We start from the raw sequence: 18,968 nt of genomic DNA, 5'->3' as shown, positions 1-18,968 counted from the left end.
ATTTTATCATCTATGCTCCTTGTAGGATGGTGAGCGTTAAAGTCTCCTAGGAATATAGTAGATTTATCTCTTATTTGGAGTAGTTTATTTAGATCCTCAGGTTGGACTTTTTGTTCCGCCCAGTGGTAAATATTTATGATGTTTATGTTTCGGTTATTTAATGTGATTTTAATGCTGTTGGCTTCTAGGTTTGGCGTGTCTATTTTTATTTCTTCGTAATTTATATCTTCCCTGATAAATATGATTAGTCCTCCTGCGGCTCTTCTTGTTTTCGGTTTAGCTCTGTCAGTTCTAACTGGGTTGTAGTTAGGTAGTGAGAATTTGGATTTTTTTGAGAATTTGGTTTCCTGTATACAAGCAATGTGAGGGCCTTTATTTAGTTTAAATTTAGTTTTTAGTTCAAGGCCGTGGGAGGTGAGTCTGTTGGCGTTCCACTGAAAAATATTTAGTCCTTCGAATAGTGGGTTCGGGTGATTGGTGATTTAGTTTTTAGTTTTTATTTTATTCGGTGAGTTCTTTTAGATGGAGGTTAAAGAAGAAGAAGGGAAGATCGGTTAATTTTAGATTGAAAGCTACTTTGTGGAAGGATTTCATGCTAGCTTTTGGTGAGTTTTGACTATGCAAGTATACTAGGAGTAAGGTGAGGTTATTTAGGTTTTGGGTGTTGGCTGGTTGGGGAGTTTGGTTTGTTTTAGTTTGAGTAGTGTCTATTGTTTCCTCAGTAGTGGAGAAATCTTCGTCATCGGTTAGATTAGGTTTAGCTGATTGAGTTTCCATGGGGGAGGCATGTGATGTGGAGGATTGTGAAGGTGTTTGTGGGATGGGTGCAGCTGATGATTTCTAAGTGTTTGTGTTTTGTTGTTGTGCTTGCTTGTCGGAGAGTGTTGTTACCATATGGGCTGTAGGGTGCTTGGATGAAGGTCGTGTTGTGGTGGTCATTTTGAGGTTTGTTTTGCATGCGGGGGTTGATGTTTTGGCTATGTGAGATGTGGGAGGGTTCGTGGTTGGTTGAGTGGCTGCTTGTGTGTGTGAGGTGGGTGCGGTTTCTCGGTAGGGGGCCCAGACAGAGCTGTCGGTTATGGGTGTGGTGTTTGTTTGTGGGATGGTGTTTTGGTGTGGTGTAGGGAGGAGTGGTTTAGATGCAGGTGTAGCAAATTTTCGTGTTTGGATTTTAGTCGTGTCTATGTTTATGTGTTTGTTGGCCTGCTGGGTGAGTGTGTAGCTGTATGGGCATTGGTTTGAAAGTGAAGTGTGTTGGGTGGATTTGCAGTGGATGCACCAGGGTGTGCATGTGCCTGGGCAGTCTGTTTGTGCGCATTTTTTACATTTAGTTTTACGGTATGTGCATTGGGAGGCAGTGTGGTTGTATTTGAGGCACTTTGTACATTGCTTAACCTGCTTTAAATAGGGTTTGACTTCTAAGTTGGTGTGGGCTCCGAAGGATATGTGTTTGGGGGCTTCAGGGAATTTAGTGGTCTTTTTGAAGTTGATTATGACAATGGAGGTTGGGACCGTTTTTCCGTTTCTAGTTGAGGTTATTCTACGCGTGCTGGTGATTAGGGGTTGAGGGTTTTGGTCTTGGTTTATGTTAGCTTCTAGAGAGTATAATTGTAAGTCCTCAGTTGTTTCCCTTGGGTTAACCCTAATTACGCCTCGTGTATTTTGTTGCCAATTAGGTGTTTGTTTGATTACCGTGACGTGGAATATTTGAGTTATTTTATTTGCTGCGTTGTAAGATTCTCGGTTAGGGAAGATTATCTGGTATCCTTTGTTGGCTTTTTTAATATTGTTGTAATTTATTTTCTCTTTTAAACCAAAGTCCTATTTTATCTGCCGAAAGTTCTAGTGAGAGAGTGGTGCCTGAGCCTGCTGAGAAGAAGTAGAGGGCGAAGGTGGTGAGGAAGGCGGCCAGGGAGGGTGTGGGCGATGGAGGTGGAGTGGATGTGTCGAGTTTGCGTTTTTTGGTGTTTTGAGGTGGCGAGTTAGCTGGTTTGGTGGGGGTGGTGTGTGTCGTGTTTTCGCCATACTCGGTCGGGACGATGTTTTCGAGTGACCTCCCGGAAGTGTTGTGCGCTTCCGCAGGCGTGGGTGAGTAGGGAGCTGGAATGTCTGCGAGCGTGGCGTTGCGGGTGTCAGTCATGTTGTTTGGGTGTTGTGTTGGAGAGTTGGAGAGCGTGTGTTGTGGTGAGTGGTGGTGGAGTGGGAGTGGTGTTTTGGGGAGGTGAGTTGGTTTGTTGTATTTACTTGATGAGTTGTGTTTAGGAGGCGGAGGAGGTTGCGGTTGAGATAACCATGGTCTTCATGGCTATGTCTGAGACGACCATGGTCTAACATGGCTATGTCTGAGATGACCATGGCTATGTCTGAGATGACCATGTTTTACCATGGCTATGTCTGAGATGACCAAAGTCTACCATGACTATGTCTGAGATGACCATGTTTTACCATGGCTATGTCTGAGATGACCATGGTCTACATGCCTATATCTGAGATGGCCAAGATCTACCATGGCTATGTCTGAGATGACCAGGATCTACCATGGCCATGTCTGAGATGGCCATGTTCTACAATGACTATGTCTGAGATGACCAGCGTCTACCATGGCCGTGTCTGAGGTGACCAGGGTCTACCATGGCTGTGTTTGAGATGACCAGGGTCTACCATGGCTATGTCTGAAATGACCATGCTCTACCACGGCTTTGTCTGAGATGAAAACGGTCCGCCACGTGTCTTAGATGACCATGTTCTACAATAGTAAAATCTTCAATGACCATGGTCTACCATGACTGTGTCCTTTTTGAAAGAAGAGAGACTAAAAGTACATACAAATCATATTTAAAGAACAGTCTCTTTTATAAAATACAGAATACATTTACATAAAATACAGACTAGACCAAAAGATGACGTTAAAACTCTGATATTAAATGTTCTTACGCAGATTTAAAATAGTTTTGCAGTTATTGGCTCTTGTCCTCACATTGGGAACTGGCCAGGATAAAACAAACTTTAACAACTTCACTTTTATTACTAAAATTTGACCACACTTGTAACAACGCGTGTGGTCTGGCGTTGATTAATGAATAATTTGAATACTCGTATATGCAAGAGGCCGACGTATGGTTCTCAGTAAGAAGTGACAACTTGGAGACAATGGCTTGTGGTATATACAGTTTTACTTTATACATGTAGATATATACATACAAAAGACACTATGTGCCAGGTCAGCACATAGTGGTAGTGGTTGTTGTCTAGGTGCCCCGGAGCACCCAGCCTATCCCTAGCTAGGCTAAGGGTAAGACCTTTCTTTTTTTCCTTCTTCTCAATCTCTCTGGACCAAGGCTTATATAGCCAAGGTCACCTGACATTTTGTAAGTAATAAATATAAATGTAAACAGTAATTCATCAGCAGGATGGCAGACGGTCGATGTACACAAAAATGGGGATTAACAATTAGGATTAGCATCTTATAAATAACAGCAATTAAGTGTTTCAAGGCATATAGATGTCATGGCTCCAGGGTAATGAGCCTTTGCAATAAAATGTTCTTCAGACAATGGGTGTCATAAATCAGTCGCTATGACACTTGCATGCAGCAAGTATAACCTGGCGAACATTACTACAAAGTAGAATTAAACATTTATCTCATCCTCCAAACAGCTATATATTACAGTTAGAATAACACTTGTTTGGGCAGATGGGTTTTGTTAAGACTTGTAATCTTGACTGTCATAAGGGATAACTACTGCCAGCGTGAAGATGAGGAAACATATTAAAAAAACAGATAAGCCCTGACTGTAATTAATCCACTCTTACATGAGATTGTGACAATCCTATGTCTATATCATGTCACCAAAGGACAACTTTTTGTGATATGAATATTTTCCTACTGTACATTCATTTTGGAGATTCCTGATAATGAGTTTGTACCAGACGTTTAATGTCACTGATACACTGTAAAATGTGTTCAGAATTTAAACACATACACAACATGTTTAGGAATGTGTTTAAAACGGAATACACATATGGTGTGTCTGAACACGCTTAGGATCTTACCACTTGAAATGAGCTATCGTCCTACAACCGACACACCACCTAAACACATCTCCATAATCTTAACATGTTTTAGAATTTAAACATGTTTACGACAAAGTGCATACCACTGTGTATTATTCAAAAAGTCTGAAGATGCTTAGAATTTAAATATGTTTCCTAGTGTGTTTGTGTGCATGTGTTGGGTTGACAATATGCGGGAAAGGTACATGTTCCATGTATCAGTGCGTTCTACATGTTTGTTTGATTGGTGTTTAACGACGCACTCCAGCAATAGTCCAGCTATATCAATGCGGTCTGTAAATAATAGAGTCTGGGCCAGATAACACAGTGATTGACATCATGAGCATCGACCCACGCTTTTTGGGATACTGTGACATGCATCAACACAATCTCATTATAGTAAGATCTAAGTTCTCGCTGCCGCTGAACAAAGATCTGAGATCATCCCATTACGGGTCACGTCAGAACGACCTTTCACTAACTTTGACCGACCACTGACATGACCAACAAGAATTTGACTTCAGCCAATTAGAAAGCAGCTTTCTCGAGCTTTACTGCACTCGTTTCAACCTGGCGACTTCCATTTCAGACTACGCTTGAAAAATATGCTGACACAATTATCATGGAATTGTTCTGGGTGAACAATGCCTTCCAAATGACGTGCTGGTTTTCTTGGGGAATTAGTCAGCAAAGAGCCAGAGTCACAGGAGACTAATCACAATTTTATTTACAAGAACAATTTACAATATACTTAGATAATAACTGAGGGTGCCACAGAGAGTCGGTACACACTCTGGGCTGTGGGAGAGAGGTCTGCTTGGTAAGAGAGTCAAACCCCTTCTCTGCTTAAAACCTGCCTACAGTATGTATTTAACAAAAATTTGAACAATAAAAAGGAATGTGATTGGTTGATACACGATTGGTTGTGTCCTAAGCTAAATGGATGGCTAGACAGAGGGGAATACTAAATCCTGTTTATCCTGTTGGACTAATCTTGTTGACATATTTACTGGATGCTTTGAAAGAGATTAGGGTGTCACTATAGATGAGCTTGTATGGGGGCTAATCCTTAATGAGTCTTAATTGAAGTAATGTTATTCTAATATACCCCGGTAGGTGATGACAGATATACTTAAATAAATATCCTTTGTCTGGGAGATGGGATCTTGATACCTTAGGCTAGCATTTATCTAAAGGCTTCAAATCAATTAAACTATGTAGACGTAACTCTTGTCTTATTGAATAGTATGTCTAGAAGACGCGCTCCCATTACCTTAGGCTAGCAACCATCTAAAAAAGCTTTAACTGAAACTACTGATATTTTATATATGCATTTTACCTAATGATAATTATTACTTGCTAAACTATAATTATATGAAATGATGTATAAATATTACACCATGATAACTCATAAAAGCACTTGATGTAGATCTAATTATTATAAGACAGACAGACAGACAGTTTATTCAGTAAGAAGGCCATAGGCCCATAATTACATTTAGTACTAACTACTAAATGACTTTATCGCGCGTATCCAAACCATGGGCTAATTACGTCTGTAACCCAATCACCCCCCGTAACTCAATCACCCCGGGCCACCACTCGGCACCGTGCCCGGGGAATAATCCCGCGCAAGCATCATCCCGCCTTTGTTAGTCGGTCATTCGCGAACAGCCCTTCCCCAAGTACACACGTGTGTCACTGTATCTAATCGCTTTTGCTTTGAATACCACCTATTTCAGCACTCGCCGTATCGCATTTATTCCGTTCTACTCCCGAACTTCACCCTCGGGACAATTTTACGCTTGTGGAATACCTCGACTCACCACCTCGACCTTCGTGATGCCTCCCAAGAGAAGAGCACCCGTCAACCACAAGCTTGTGAGGGGAGCCAAGCAGGCCAGGACAACCAGAAGACAAACCCCGGGAGTGCACATTATGCAGGAGGCAACAGCTGATGGTGAGTCTGCCAATTACGGAAATATCGAAGGGGGCAACAGAATTAACGTACAATCGGCGCAGTTTGTAAATGCCGCGCAGGCTGCCAACTCGGCTACCCAGGTAAACGAGCAACTGGAAAAAATACTCCAGTTGCAGGAACATTCAGCGCCCGGCCCGGTTAGCGCAAACCAACAGGTAAGGCTTGGTTTTAGTTCTCCCGCCATTTCGCCCAACATAGGGAGAATCCCCGATGCTTACAACGAGGTATTCATTTTCATCGTAGTGTCATAGCGACCGAATTGGGACAAAGACTAATTACCCTGCAGCCATGATGTGTATATGTCTAGAATCTAGAAATGGATTAGTAAACAATCGAAGCGCTTATGTTAATACCACTTCATTACCCATAAGACACGATGCAATAAATACATCAGCGAACGTTAGATTAACAAATGAATTGCACATGCCAAGCTAGATCTGTGTATATGAGAAATATATTTGCAGTTTATGTTAAACAATTCATTTAATTGAACATCTGCCAGTTTTTAATACGAAGTTTTGAATAGAAGCTAATGTTTGGATTTGCTCTTCTTTACTCAAATGCGAATTTCTGCATAGCACTGTGTGTAAAAAATAACCTTGTTGGTAAAAATACATTTCATTTCGAAGAACTTAGTAGTTTGTACACACAAAAGTGTAAAGCATGCTCGGTATGATATCCACAGGAACAGGTTTTAGTATGCAATATGTCTATCATACTGATCTGCATTAAGATCGCTGCAGCCAAGCCTGATGCGAATCTGAATAAATTGACATGCTAATTGCCATTGTTAATCCAGAAGTATTGTACATGGACTGTCTGCCATCCTGAACGAGCCGTGCAACTTTGACATTGTTTATTTCCATAAATAACCACTCACAGTGGTACATGGACATAATTACAAGAAATAGATAACGGAGGCATTCACCAAATTGCATCCATCAATATGTTAGCGATCGTACATCTACATCAGTATGTCCTTACCTGAGAGTTGTGCATCGGGGTGCATGGCAGCATAGAATGGCAGTCGTTAATTAGTTACTTGAATGGCAGTCCGGGGGTCCTGTCGCTATATACTTGTCCGACATGAAATGACAGGTTTTAGGGTTTGTGATTTAGTTAGTGTGGGTGATTTTAAGAGTGTTTGTTGAATGGGTGATAATTACTGCCGACGCTATAGATGTAAACATTCATATAATGATGGCAGCAAAGGACAGCCGAAGAGACAATGGCGTTGCCACCACGAGACATGTGTATGCCTTTTACGAGACGGCTAAGGGTATAATTCACTATGCCTATAAATGTTATGTAATCAGTCCTGTAGCGAATCCCTTTCTGAGCAACAGACCGTGTCATTGCATGATTTATTGTGGGCACAACGGAATGGGACTGTAGGCACGTGTAGCTCTTAATCCCATATGAAAACACCAACTTTAGATTCGCGTGGTATCTCTGGTACCACATTCTTTTCTGTAACGCAGATGGCCTAGGTTATGATGATAGTTCGGATAACATTCGTAGAAAATATAGACTGAATGACACGACAGAGTGAGAGCCGTTTAACGCCGCTTTAAACAGCATGCCGGTTAGCGAGGCCGACGGTGACGCGGCTTGGCCAGCCAATCACATCGCAGGATACGGGGATTCCCTTTCCTTCCATGCAGACGGAAAAGACGCGCACGTCAAACAAACGGTGAGGGAAAAAATCTGGCGTGGCGAGTATGTCGACCTCGGCACAATCCTACCAGACACCGAGGGAAGTCACGAGGACGGTACGATTACCATGGCGTACGAATCCCACAGGTTAGGTAATTTTTAAACCAATAAAGCAGCAACCAAAGCGCCTGTCCCTGGCAAGCTGGACTTCAGCTTTCCACATTTTCATGTGTATATATGTTAGTAGGCACTCCGAGGTCCGCACAACCCAGGGGTTGCTGTCCTACATGGAAACCATAAGAACGGCGGCACTTCGATTCGGGGGGATGCCTGGTCAACCTACGACCAACAATTCCGACACAGAATGTCAAGGGACCCCTCACGACGCTGGGACAACATCGACGGGGAGTTGTGGCTGAAGTCCATGGTAACACAGCCGGTACTACAACCAGAATCAGGCGGACGGGGCGCAATGACACGCGTACAGGGGGACATCGCCAGTCAGGTATGCTGGGATTTCAATAAATTTGGCTGTAGCAGGGTCAACTGTAAGTACACTCACAAATGTGGTAAGTGTGGCAAACATTCCCATAGCTCTAGGACCTGCTTTCGAGGGAATGGGGTCCAACCGACCCCATACAAGCCCAGTCAGCCTTTTGCCTAACAGAAAACCAGCCGTCAAGGCAGGTAAATTCAATGACCCCTTCCCCTGTGGATCTCAATGAAATGGCACCCTGGTTACGCCAATATGCTAGGGTCAATTACAGAGATGCAAACTATTTATGGGTAGGTTTTAGCTCTGGCTTTAAGCTCGAGTTCCAGGGAAGCCGCACGGGTCGCCTGGCACGAAACTTGCGATCAGCCACGCACCAAGACACGGCAGGCTACGTGAAACAACACTACAAAACGAAGTCGACCTTGGCGACATTCAGTCGGCCTTTAGAATTATACCAGTCCACCCATCCGATTTCGAGCTGCTAGGCATCAGATTCGAAGGTGAGTTCTAGTTCGATAAATGCCTACCATTTGGCTGCTCCATATCTTGCGCCATATTTGAAACGTTTAGTACCTTCTTGCAATGGTGCATGCAATCGCATCTCCCAACGTGTCCGATCATGCATTACCTGGATGACTTCCTAACGGGGGGCACAGCAGGCACCAGCCACTGCTCAGACAACCTCAACGGATGCCTGAATACACTAGAACAGCTTGGGGTTCCTACTGCGCACGACAAGACGGTGGGCCCCACAACCAAACTGACATTCCTAGGGCTGGAAATCGACACCATTGCAATGCAGATCAGAATCCCAGAGTCCAAGATCAAGGAGGCAACAAGGGAAATCCAAGACATCCTGTCAACAGGTAACATCAAGGTCACAAAAAGGGCCCTTCAGTCCCTCATAGGCAAGCTTAACTTTATGTGCAGGGCTATACCAATGGCAAGGGCATTCAGCCGCAGGCTAACCGATCTGCTTAGCAAAGGTAAGCAACCATTTCACCACATTAGGATTACCAGCTGGGTCAAGGAAGACCTACAAATGTGGTTAACATTTCGTACGAGTTATAAAGGCATTTCAGTGTTTCAGGACCAACTATGGGTGGACAGCGATTTCCTCCAGCTGTTTTCAGACGCAGCGGGTGCCGCCAGCTTCGGGGCCTACATGCAGGGCAAATGGTTTAACGGCGCATGGCCACCCCAGTGGGTGACGGATGGAACTACACGGGACTTGACGCTACCTTGACATGGTGGCATCAATCCTTCGGAAATACAACCCCAGCTTCCTGACACCAAGATCATCGTATCCTCAATGCTGCACAGGCGCTACTGGCACGATGCCAGGGACCCACTAAAGATCGAGGGGATGCGGAAGAATATCAACCGTCGACTGGCCAACCGAGTCAAAGAGCTCGGCGGTACAATGGTGCCACATCCCCAGATCCTGGCATCAGACAAGACATGGTACGCCTGGGAGGGCGTCCACCTCAGTGACAAAGGACTGTGTGTGTTTACGGACAATTTATTGCATGCCCTGGCGCTTGTTATCTCCACAGGTTTGTGTTTCCTTTCAGTACATAGGCAAGCCGGGCAACAATGCTATCTCCGCGTATCGCGTGGCCGTGGGTGTGGGGTAGCACTCTGGTGCTTTGTGGCGGGGTTCTTGTGGGCTACACTGCTAGTAACAAATTAACTTGCTTCCAAATTAATACTCGTGCTTAAGGCTACCTGCTTTTCAGCGGGAACCTTTCCGGGGTTACCTGCTTCTCAGTGGGAACCTTGTCTTTCCCGACTTTTCAGCCGGGGAATCGTAAAATAACATACGTTGGGGCAAACAATTGCCACGTATATGGGCCCGGCGGCGGAAGTCGTCTTGTCAAGCGGTAGCTGACAGTTGGGTCCGCGGCGTGGGAGCCGCACAATGGTTTTGCTAATGGGGCCGGGCAGTGGGATCTGCTTTGGCCGGCTACCTGGGGCCGGGCAGCGGTAGTCTGACTTAGGCCAGCAGCGTGGAGCTGCTTTTGGCAGCGTGGGAGTTGCCAAGCAATGGTAGCGGTTAAATATGCTACCGTGGGGGCCGGACAGCGGAAGCAGTCTCAGGCCAGCAGCGCTAGCTGCAATCGCCGTTGGCCACGCGCGTGGCCATGGCAACGGTAGCATTTTGGTATACACAATTAGCAGCTAAGTAGCCCACTAGTACCTGCACACCCTCGGCCATTTAACCCAATCTCATCTTCTGTTTTTATTTTAGGCACGGGCATCCACGGCTCGGTGGCCCGTGCCTCTCCTTGGCATATCGCGGGATAATACAGACAATGGTTGATTGCATGAACTACGCATGCCAAGGAAGTAGTCGATTTAAGTTTCTCTTAGCTGTTGGACTTTATATAGATATAAACATGTGTTATATACAACATCAAAGTTTTCTGATGAAATAATTTCAGTAAAAGATGTTACAGTTTGAAACTTGATATACTGTTTAAGATACATATTTCTTAGGGCTGAATAACGCTCACATACAAGTAAAACATGAAATTCATCTTCAATAAAAGATATACCATTTTCTATACAATATTTACATAATCGTTCAGTGTATGGGACATTTGTGTATCTCACCAAGTCAATTGCAAGTTTAAACTTGCTACATCTGAAACGAGTCATACATATTCTCAGATATACTGGTATGGGGAGTGTAAGATATTTTTCTACATTCAACAGGGACTTAAAATGTTTATAATAAAAGGTATCAGATATACTATTGATAGAACTACACCATGATTGTTGAAGGTTATCAAATAATCTTTGCTTAAAAAGATGAATAAATACCTTCACATTGCCAACATCTTGTGTTAACCATACATATCCAAAACCTAATTTAAACAAAATATTCTTAATGTGAGTAGCCCATGTGGTGCGACCAGAATGGTCCTGACTGACTGATATAGAAGATTTAACGTGCGCTTTCCGACTGCAGCGTATTTCGCACACGGGCCTGGCCAGACCATTTAGTGTATTCCGAGAAGGGTGAAAGTGGTGTGTGCAACCCAAGAGGGGGCTTTTAGGGGTTGCTTATATCGATTTTTTTGAAATTCTAAAATTTGGAATAAATGCCGAGGTGGGTGGAGGAGGGAACTAAGGGAGCCGGGTGAGGTGGGTGTTTGTATGTTTATTGGATTTTGGATTGGTAGATTAATTAGTTTTTAGATGCGCTTAATTAGGCCTGTTTTGATTAGGAATACGCCTAGGGCCTTGAAGTTTTCTAGTTTATTTTGAGGGTTTAGTATTTCATCTAGAGTAGGAACCTTATTTAGATTGAGGTTGGTTTGTAGTGTGGTTCTGTGTGTTTGGTAGTGGGTGCAGTGGATGAGTGCGTGTTCTGTGGTTTCGGGTTGTTTGCAGTGGGGGCAGTTGCCCGTGGTGTGTCTTTTAAGTTGTTTTAGGTGGTTATTTAGGTTTGTGTGTCCTGTTTGGAGTTTTGTAATTAATCTGTCAATTTTTTTAGAGGGGTGTAGGATTTAAGGTTTGGCTAGTGGTTTTCTGAGCACTTTTTGGATTTGGCTATTTGAGTTTTGATATTGATTATGCCATTTTTTGGTTATTTTTTGTTTGTTTACACTTTTAATTTCTGATTTTGAGATGGGTAGGTTTAGGCTTATTTCTGGTATTTTGAGAGATAATTTAGCTGCTTTATCGGCGTTTTCGTTGCCGTAAATTCCTACGTGGGCGGGGATCCACAAGAAGGTTATTTGTTTGCCTGCTTTTGTTAGGTCGTTGGAGCTTTTAAGTATTTGGTTTATTAATTTAGGTCGTTTTTTGGTATTTTTGTTTTGGAGGGCTTGTAGCCCACTAAGCGAGTCAGTGAGAATTAGGATTTTTTTGTTGTTTTTTGATTGTTGGTTATGCAGGGCTGAGGCCATGCCCATAAGTTCAGCCGTGAATATAGATTGGTTGTTAGGGAGTCGGTAAGATTGTGTGGATATAACTGGTTGTGTGGTATGGACTCCGAAACCTGTGTGGTTGGAGATCGGGTCTGAAGATCCGTCAGTGTATATGTGACACCAATTTGGCCAATTTTCGTGTATGTAAGAAAGTGTGGTGGTTTTAGCTATGTTTGGGTCGGTTTGTTTATTTATTTGGTTAGTTAGCGTTGTGTCTATTTGGGGTATTTTGAGTTTAGGGGTGAAGATATTTGATTTTTTGCAGTTTTGTTTAAGATTTTGAGTTTGGTGTTCATTGAGGTAGTTAGTTATTCTTTGGGATATTGGGGTGAGTAAGGGGTGTTTGCGAGCTAGAGCTTGGTTTCTTGGGCTAATGTTTTGGTTAATTAGGTTTTCGATGAGAGGGTTTGTTTGGGACGCGGCCCAGAAATTAAGGCTTAGATGTTCCCTGCGTAGATTTAGTGGCATTTCTCCTGTAAGGGCCTGAAGTGAGGTGTAGGAGGTGCCATGTTGGGTGCGTGTAATTAGTTTAAGGGCTTGGTATTGTATTGAGTCAAGTTTTTTAGATAGAGAGTTGTTTAGGGTATTGTATATGGCGCAGCCGTAGTCTAGTTTTGATCTAATTAGTGTTGAATATAGTGAGAGGAGGGTATCTTTGGAGGCTCCCCAGTTAGAGCCGGTGAGACATCTTAATGTGTTAAGGTCTTTGCTGCATCTAGTTTTTAGGTTTTGGACGTGAGCCTCCCAGGTGAGGTGTTGATCGAAAATAAGTCCTAAGAATTTGGTTTGTTTTTGGAATTTGATTGTTTGGTTGTTTAGCTGGAGGATTGGGTAGGCAGGTTTCATGTTTTTATGTTTGAATACTATTCCTGTTGTTTTATCTGAGTTAAGGGAGAAGCCCCATTTGTCTGCCCATTGTTGTATTTTATTTAGAGATTTTTGGATTAAGTTTTCTGCCATTTTAATGCTTTTTGTGCGGATCCATAGGGCTCCATCATCCGCGAATTTTGAAGTGTTTAGTTTAGGGGATAAGCCCTCGAATAGATCATTTATCATTATATTGAAGAGGGTTGGGCTGAGAATGCTGCCCTGGGGAGTGCCATTTTCTAGGGGACACTGGTCCGATAGCGTATGGTCTATACCCACGGTAATTTTGCGATTGTTTAGGAAATCTTGGATGAAGTTTATTATTTGGCCTTTTAGTCCTATTTCTTTTAGTTTTTGTATTAGCCCGTGGTGCCATACCATATCGAAAGCTTTAGAGAAGTCGAGGAATATGCCTATGGTGTATTGCTTGTTCAGCTGTCCTGTTTTTATATCCTGTTCTAGTCGGGCAAGGTTATCGAGAGTTGATCGGCCAGGAGTGAAGCCGCTTTGGTCGGGGTTTATGATGTTGTTTTGGTCTAGGTAGTGCTGTAGCCTATTTTTAGTCATAAGTTCCATTATTTTGCAGAGATTTGAGGTTAGGGATATGGGCCTATAGGAGTTTGCCTGATCTGCTGGTTTATTTGGTTTAGGTATTGGGATTACTAGAGCTTCCTTCCATGAGGATGGGACCTGTCCGTTTAGGTAAACTAGGTTGTATAGTTTAAGTAAAGTTTGGAGTAGTTTGGTAGGTAAGTGTTTGATTATTTGGTAAGAGGTGAGGTCTAGGCCAGGGGCTGTTCCTTTTTTTCTATTGTTTAGTACGTGATTTAGTTCTTCTATGGTGTAAGGTTGATTTATTTCTAGGTTGTCTTGTCTGATTTCTTTGGAGAATTTTATTTCTTTATTTAGTTTATCTTGGAATTTCTTACTGAAGTTACTGTTGCTACTAACTTTAGAGAAGTGTTTGGCTAGGTTGTTGGCCTTTTGGGTGGGGTTTGTTGAGTTGTTTATATTGGGGCTTTTTTTGTGCCGTTTGATGCCTCGGATGGCGTGAATTTTGCGCCACACCTTCCTAGCGTCGGTGTGGTGGTTTAGCTCCTCACAGAATTTTTTCCAGTTTTTGGTTTTAGCAGTTTTAACTAGGTTTTGGACTTGGTGGTTTAGTTCATGAGCTGTTTTGAGATGAGAGGGGTCTCGTTTAGTTCTGTTGAAAGCTGATTTGCGTTTTAGTCTAGTTAGCTCTATTTCCTCATTCCACCAAGGGACAGTGGGTTTTCCTGGGTTGGATGATTTGAAGGGGATTGCGGATTTGGCTGCGTTGATTATGAAGTTAGTTAGGTTTTGACAGAATGTTTCGGGGTCTGTTGTTTCTAAATCGTTTAGATTAGCTTCGTTGCATAATTCTTGGAATTGGTCCCAGTTGGCGTTTTTGTACTGAAATTTAGGTTCCTGTTTAGGGGTTTGATTTGGTATTTTTATATTTCTTAGGGTTATATTTATGGGAAAGTGGTCGCTGCCTAGAGGTACTGGGTGGACGTCCCACATCAGACTTTGTGCTAAGTCTGGCGTACATATTGTTAAGTCGATAGCCGACATGGTGTGGTGGATTTTGTCGTATCTAGTTGGTTGGTTATTGTTTAATAGTATTAGGTCATTTTTTTTCGATCCACTCTGATATTAGTTGTCCATGGTTGTCTAGTTTATCTGCAATGCCCCAGGTAGGATGATGGGCATTGAAGTCTCCAAGGAAGATGGTTGATTTGTTTCCTAATTGGTAAAGGATATCTAGGTCTGTATCTTTAATTGGTTTTAGTGTTGAGTGATAGATGTTAATGATTTTTATTTTTTGGTTATTGATGGTGACTTGGATTCCATTAGCTTCTAGATTAGGAGTGTTTACTTTAACTTCCTCGTAGTTTATATCCTCTCTAACGTAGATGATTAGACCTCCTCCTGTTCTGCCTGGGATGGTTTTGGACCTGTCGGTTCTCACTGCGTTATAATTTGGTAGCTTGAATTTAGTTTTTTGTGAGAATTTGGTCCAGTGATTGGAGCATTAAATAACATTGGCGAGGCAGTCTGCGCTCATCCAAACGCAGTAGCCTGCACCAATACTTGATGGCCCTTGTGGTATACACAAGTTGAGAGGGGCTCTTCCGCACTCTCCTAAAACCATTGCATTGTTTGTTGTTTTACCTGTATTTAGAAACCATTTACACATTTTGTTCTGTACATCTTCAATAATTTTACAATATGAGATGCCCCATATTTCTGCGCCGTAACAGACAATAGGCACAATCATAGCATCAAATATCTTAAATAAATCTTGACAGGGTATATTACCAACTTTCTTTTGATATCTATATAATGTCATAATGGCCTTGTTACTCTGTGCAGCAAGAGTATTTAGTGCCTTAGTCCAAACAAGTTTGGGCGTGAACACAATACCCAAATATCTAAAAAACGACACGGTTTCAATATATACCGTATTCGACGTAATAAGCGCCCCGCTCTAATAAGCGCCCACGGCGATATTTGCTAATATATTGGCCAGTGAACAATCCAAATTAGCACCCCTTCCGATTGATCAATGTACACAATACTTATTTATTCGCGTATAATACGCACTCGTGTGTTATATGCACCCCTAATTATGGGCAATTAAATTCTGGAAAAATATATCTCTCATATATAAACATTTCAGGCTGTCAGCATAAACCACGGAATTTATCTTTCAACTCTGTTTTTTTCGACAAAATATTATTCTAATAAGAGCCCCCTATTTCTAATTTTGAGAGCGCCCTGGGCGCTTATTACGTCGAATACGGTACACTATTAAATTTCCATTTTTCATAATGTCTAAGGGGTCCGCCATTTCTGAATACCATAACTTTAGTTTTCTTCAAGTTTACCTTCATGCCTGTGGTATTGCAAAAATGTTCCAAGGCATTGATCTTCTTTTGTAAATTTAAAGGTGTATCAGCAATAGATGAAACGTCATCAGCAAACATAAGTGCATATATTGCTGGGCAGTCTTTAGTAATAAAGACAGTTTGTCCTCCATAATTTTCCATAAAATTTACAAGTTTATTTATGAATATTAAAAACATCTGAGGGCTGAGGATGCATCCTTGACGGGTACCTATATTACACTTAAAGTATTTGGATAACCCAGTAGGTGTTCTAACACAGGCACACAGTTTATTGTACATTGATGTAATAATAGATAAAAACTTTCCGCAGACACCAATATCAGCCAAACTCTGTAACAACATATTGTGATCAACATTATCAAAAGCTTTTGAGAAATCTACAAATAAGCAGTAGAACCTTCCTTTCTTTTTACATGCATACTTTTGGATAATGGCCTGTAGTGAAAATAAATGATCTGTCGTGGAATAGTTGGGTCTAAATCCAGCTTGAGATTCGTCAATGATATTGTTATCATCACACCACCTCTGTAGTCTAGCATTAAGAATAGATGTAAATACTTTGCATATGGTATCAATGAGTGATATACCTCTATAATTGTTGGCATCATTCATATCACCAGACTTGAACAGAGGACAGATGATACTTTTCCCCCACACATCTGGAAAGTTACCACTCTCAAAGATTTTGTTAAATGTAATAACTAAAATCGGTGTAATTTGTTTCTCTGAAGACTTTAAAAATTCAGCAGCAATACCATCAGGCCCAGGGGATTTATTATTCCCAAGCTTGTTTATTTGACTTGATATTTCTTGTGCTAGAATAGGAATGTTAATTGTTAGATCATTATTGTCAGGGATATGGTAAATACTGCTATCAAGTGCAAGATCCTGCCTAAAAAGAAGAGACATAAAATGGTCCATTGCTCAGTATTAATTGATTGAGTGACTGCATTAAATGGTTTACTATCCTTGAGCAGTTTCCAGAACAACTTTGGGTTGTCTCTTGCAGCTATCAGTTTTTCTCTCTGTGCTTTAAGAAATGAGCTTTGTTTTCTACTAAAAGCATTTTTAAACATTGATCTTAAGTGTCTAAAAAGTGAAAAATCTTCCCCATGATCTCTGTGAGCTCTCAGGGCTTTGTATTTGTCATGTTTAATTAATTCAAGTTCTTCATCCCACCAGGGAGGCTGCTGATTTCTCCTGAAGTTAGAATTTAAACCATATACCTTTTTGGTGTGTTCTGCAGCTTCTTGATAATAACTGACTAAACAAGATACTGCTGTATTACAATTATTATTAGCTAGTTGTAAGATATAATCATAATGCTTTACTAATATACCCTCAAGCTTGTGCAAGAAGGTTTCTTTAGCACCTTCATTCCACACATATTTCTCCCAACTGCCTCCACCTTCCTTTTCCAGATTACAGTTGGAGTTACTCCTTGTATTACCTGGGGCTTGGGGTTGACTATATTTACCAGATGAGGTACCCTGAATATTGAGTGAGCAATATAAGGGGAAGTGATTGGAGTGATCCTGTGTACCAACCCCAAAGTTAGAGAAATATGGAAAGAGAGAAGAGGAGGCAATCATGTAGTCCACAGCACTTGATCCATTATGAGTGAAACATGTGAATTCACCATTTGTATCATTAAACAATCTCCCATTCAATGTGTGAATACCAAAGGTCCTACACAATTCAACAAGTCTTTTGCCAAAATTATTATGTGTCACTGAGTCTCTGTTTTTTCTTGGCATATCAAATGTATCAGAGGGATAATCATCAACATCTCTCTGAATAAAGTCAATATTGTCATCAGGGATATAGTCAAGGAAGTCCTTTGTCCTTGCATTAAGATCACCAGCAAGAAATATATGCTTGTGTGGGTGTTCCCCAACAATAATGTTCAAGTAGTTTTCAAGATGAGTAAATCCATCACTATCTATATTCTCATTAACTGGTGAATTTTCGGGTGAGATATAAGTAAATATCAAAACACAGTCAGAGTCCCATGATAAACTTGATGTTTTGAATAAAAGTACAACAGTACTTTCAAAATTATCATAAAGCCTACATAACAGTCCACTATCTAGCCAATGAGAGATAAGATAACTTAGTATAAATGTTATCCCATGATACAGTTCTCAATTGAAGTTTTGAAAACTGAATAACCGAACATTCCGGAATGTCTGGAATACATGGTTGAGATTGTATGGCAGTGCTTCCCACGAACTGTGCAACGTCTCCTTCGTTCAAATGTTTATCCCACAGAAGCGAGAGATCGATGATAATTTTGACAGAATCAGTCTACGGGCGGAAACTGTCGTTCGGAATACCCCGTGTTGACGTTTTCGAGGTTGCATGATTAGAAAACACAATCCGTCTGTAACTTTCATGATCTGGTTTGCGACGCTATGATTGGTCGGATCAAAGGTCGTTCTGACGTGACCCGTAATTGGATGTCCTCAGATCTTTGTTTAGCAATAGCAGGAACTAGGATCTGATTTTAATGAGTTTGAAATTGTTCTTTTTGTAATGTTAGACCAATAACAATATTATGTTGTTGTTATTATGCCATATCAATATGTTATATCGCTCCCCGCCGCCGTCGATGTAAAAAAATAATTGGAAATACATCAACAGTGGAATCCAAGCATTTCAATTATCGGTTTTAGAATTCAAACAATTGATGTTACGCACCGGCGGCAATCACGAAACAATATAAAACATCGGAGTGGAGACTGCTACCCAGGTCAAACAAAGTAAACAGTTGACGGTAGATATTAAATTATGTAATTTCTGATAATCTTTTGGGGGATTTATCGACGGTTGTTTAATAAACTTTTGCATAAATTGCCTCGATGTGGTTGCCTCTTAGTTCTCGCTACTGCTTTGTTTAGGTCTGATTTTATTGAGATTGGATCACGATGCATGTGGAGTTGTTTGTTTACCACCGTTGCCATGATCGAACACGTTCCATCCAATCGATGCTGTTACGATTCAGATTGTATTTCTTTACAATTAGTTACACGGAAAGATGCTAA

The 18,968-nt window shown here is 41.6% G+C and overlaps 1 protein-coding gene across 1 annotated transcript; it reads left to right on the top strand.

Moving 5' to 3' along the window:
- Window positions 1-5,526: 5,526 nt before the first annotated feature.
- Window positions 5,527-9,967, top strand: LOC125372124. The gene is made up of 2 exons (XM_048381170.1): window positions 5,527-6,013; window positions 7,935-9,967. Exon 2 carries the CDS (start codon window positions 8,776-8,778, stop codon window positions 9,430-9,432), a length of 657 nt encoding a protein of 218 aa, XP_048237127.1. The 5' UTR covers window positions 5,527-6,013; window positions 7,935-8,775; the 3' UTR covers window positions 9,433-9,967.
- Window positions 9,968-18,968: the final 9,001 nt, after the last annotated feature.

This window comes from Haliotis rufescens, unplaced genomic scaffold, assembly GCF_023055435.1.
Source record: "Haliotis rufescens isolate VD_foot unplaced genomic scaffold, xgHalRufe1.0.p SCAF_36, whole genome shotgun sequence".
In the NCBI taxonomy this organism is placed as follows: Eukaryota; Metazoa; Mollusca; class Gastropoda; order Lepetellida; family Haliotidae; genus Haliotis; species Haliotis rufescens.
This window is presented reverse-complemented; position numbering and strand designations above follow the sequence as displayed.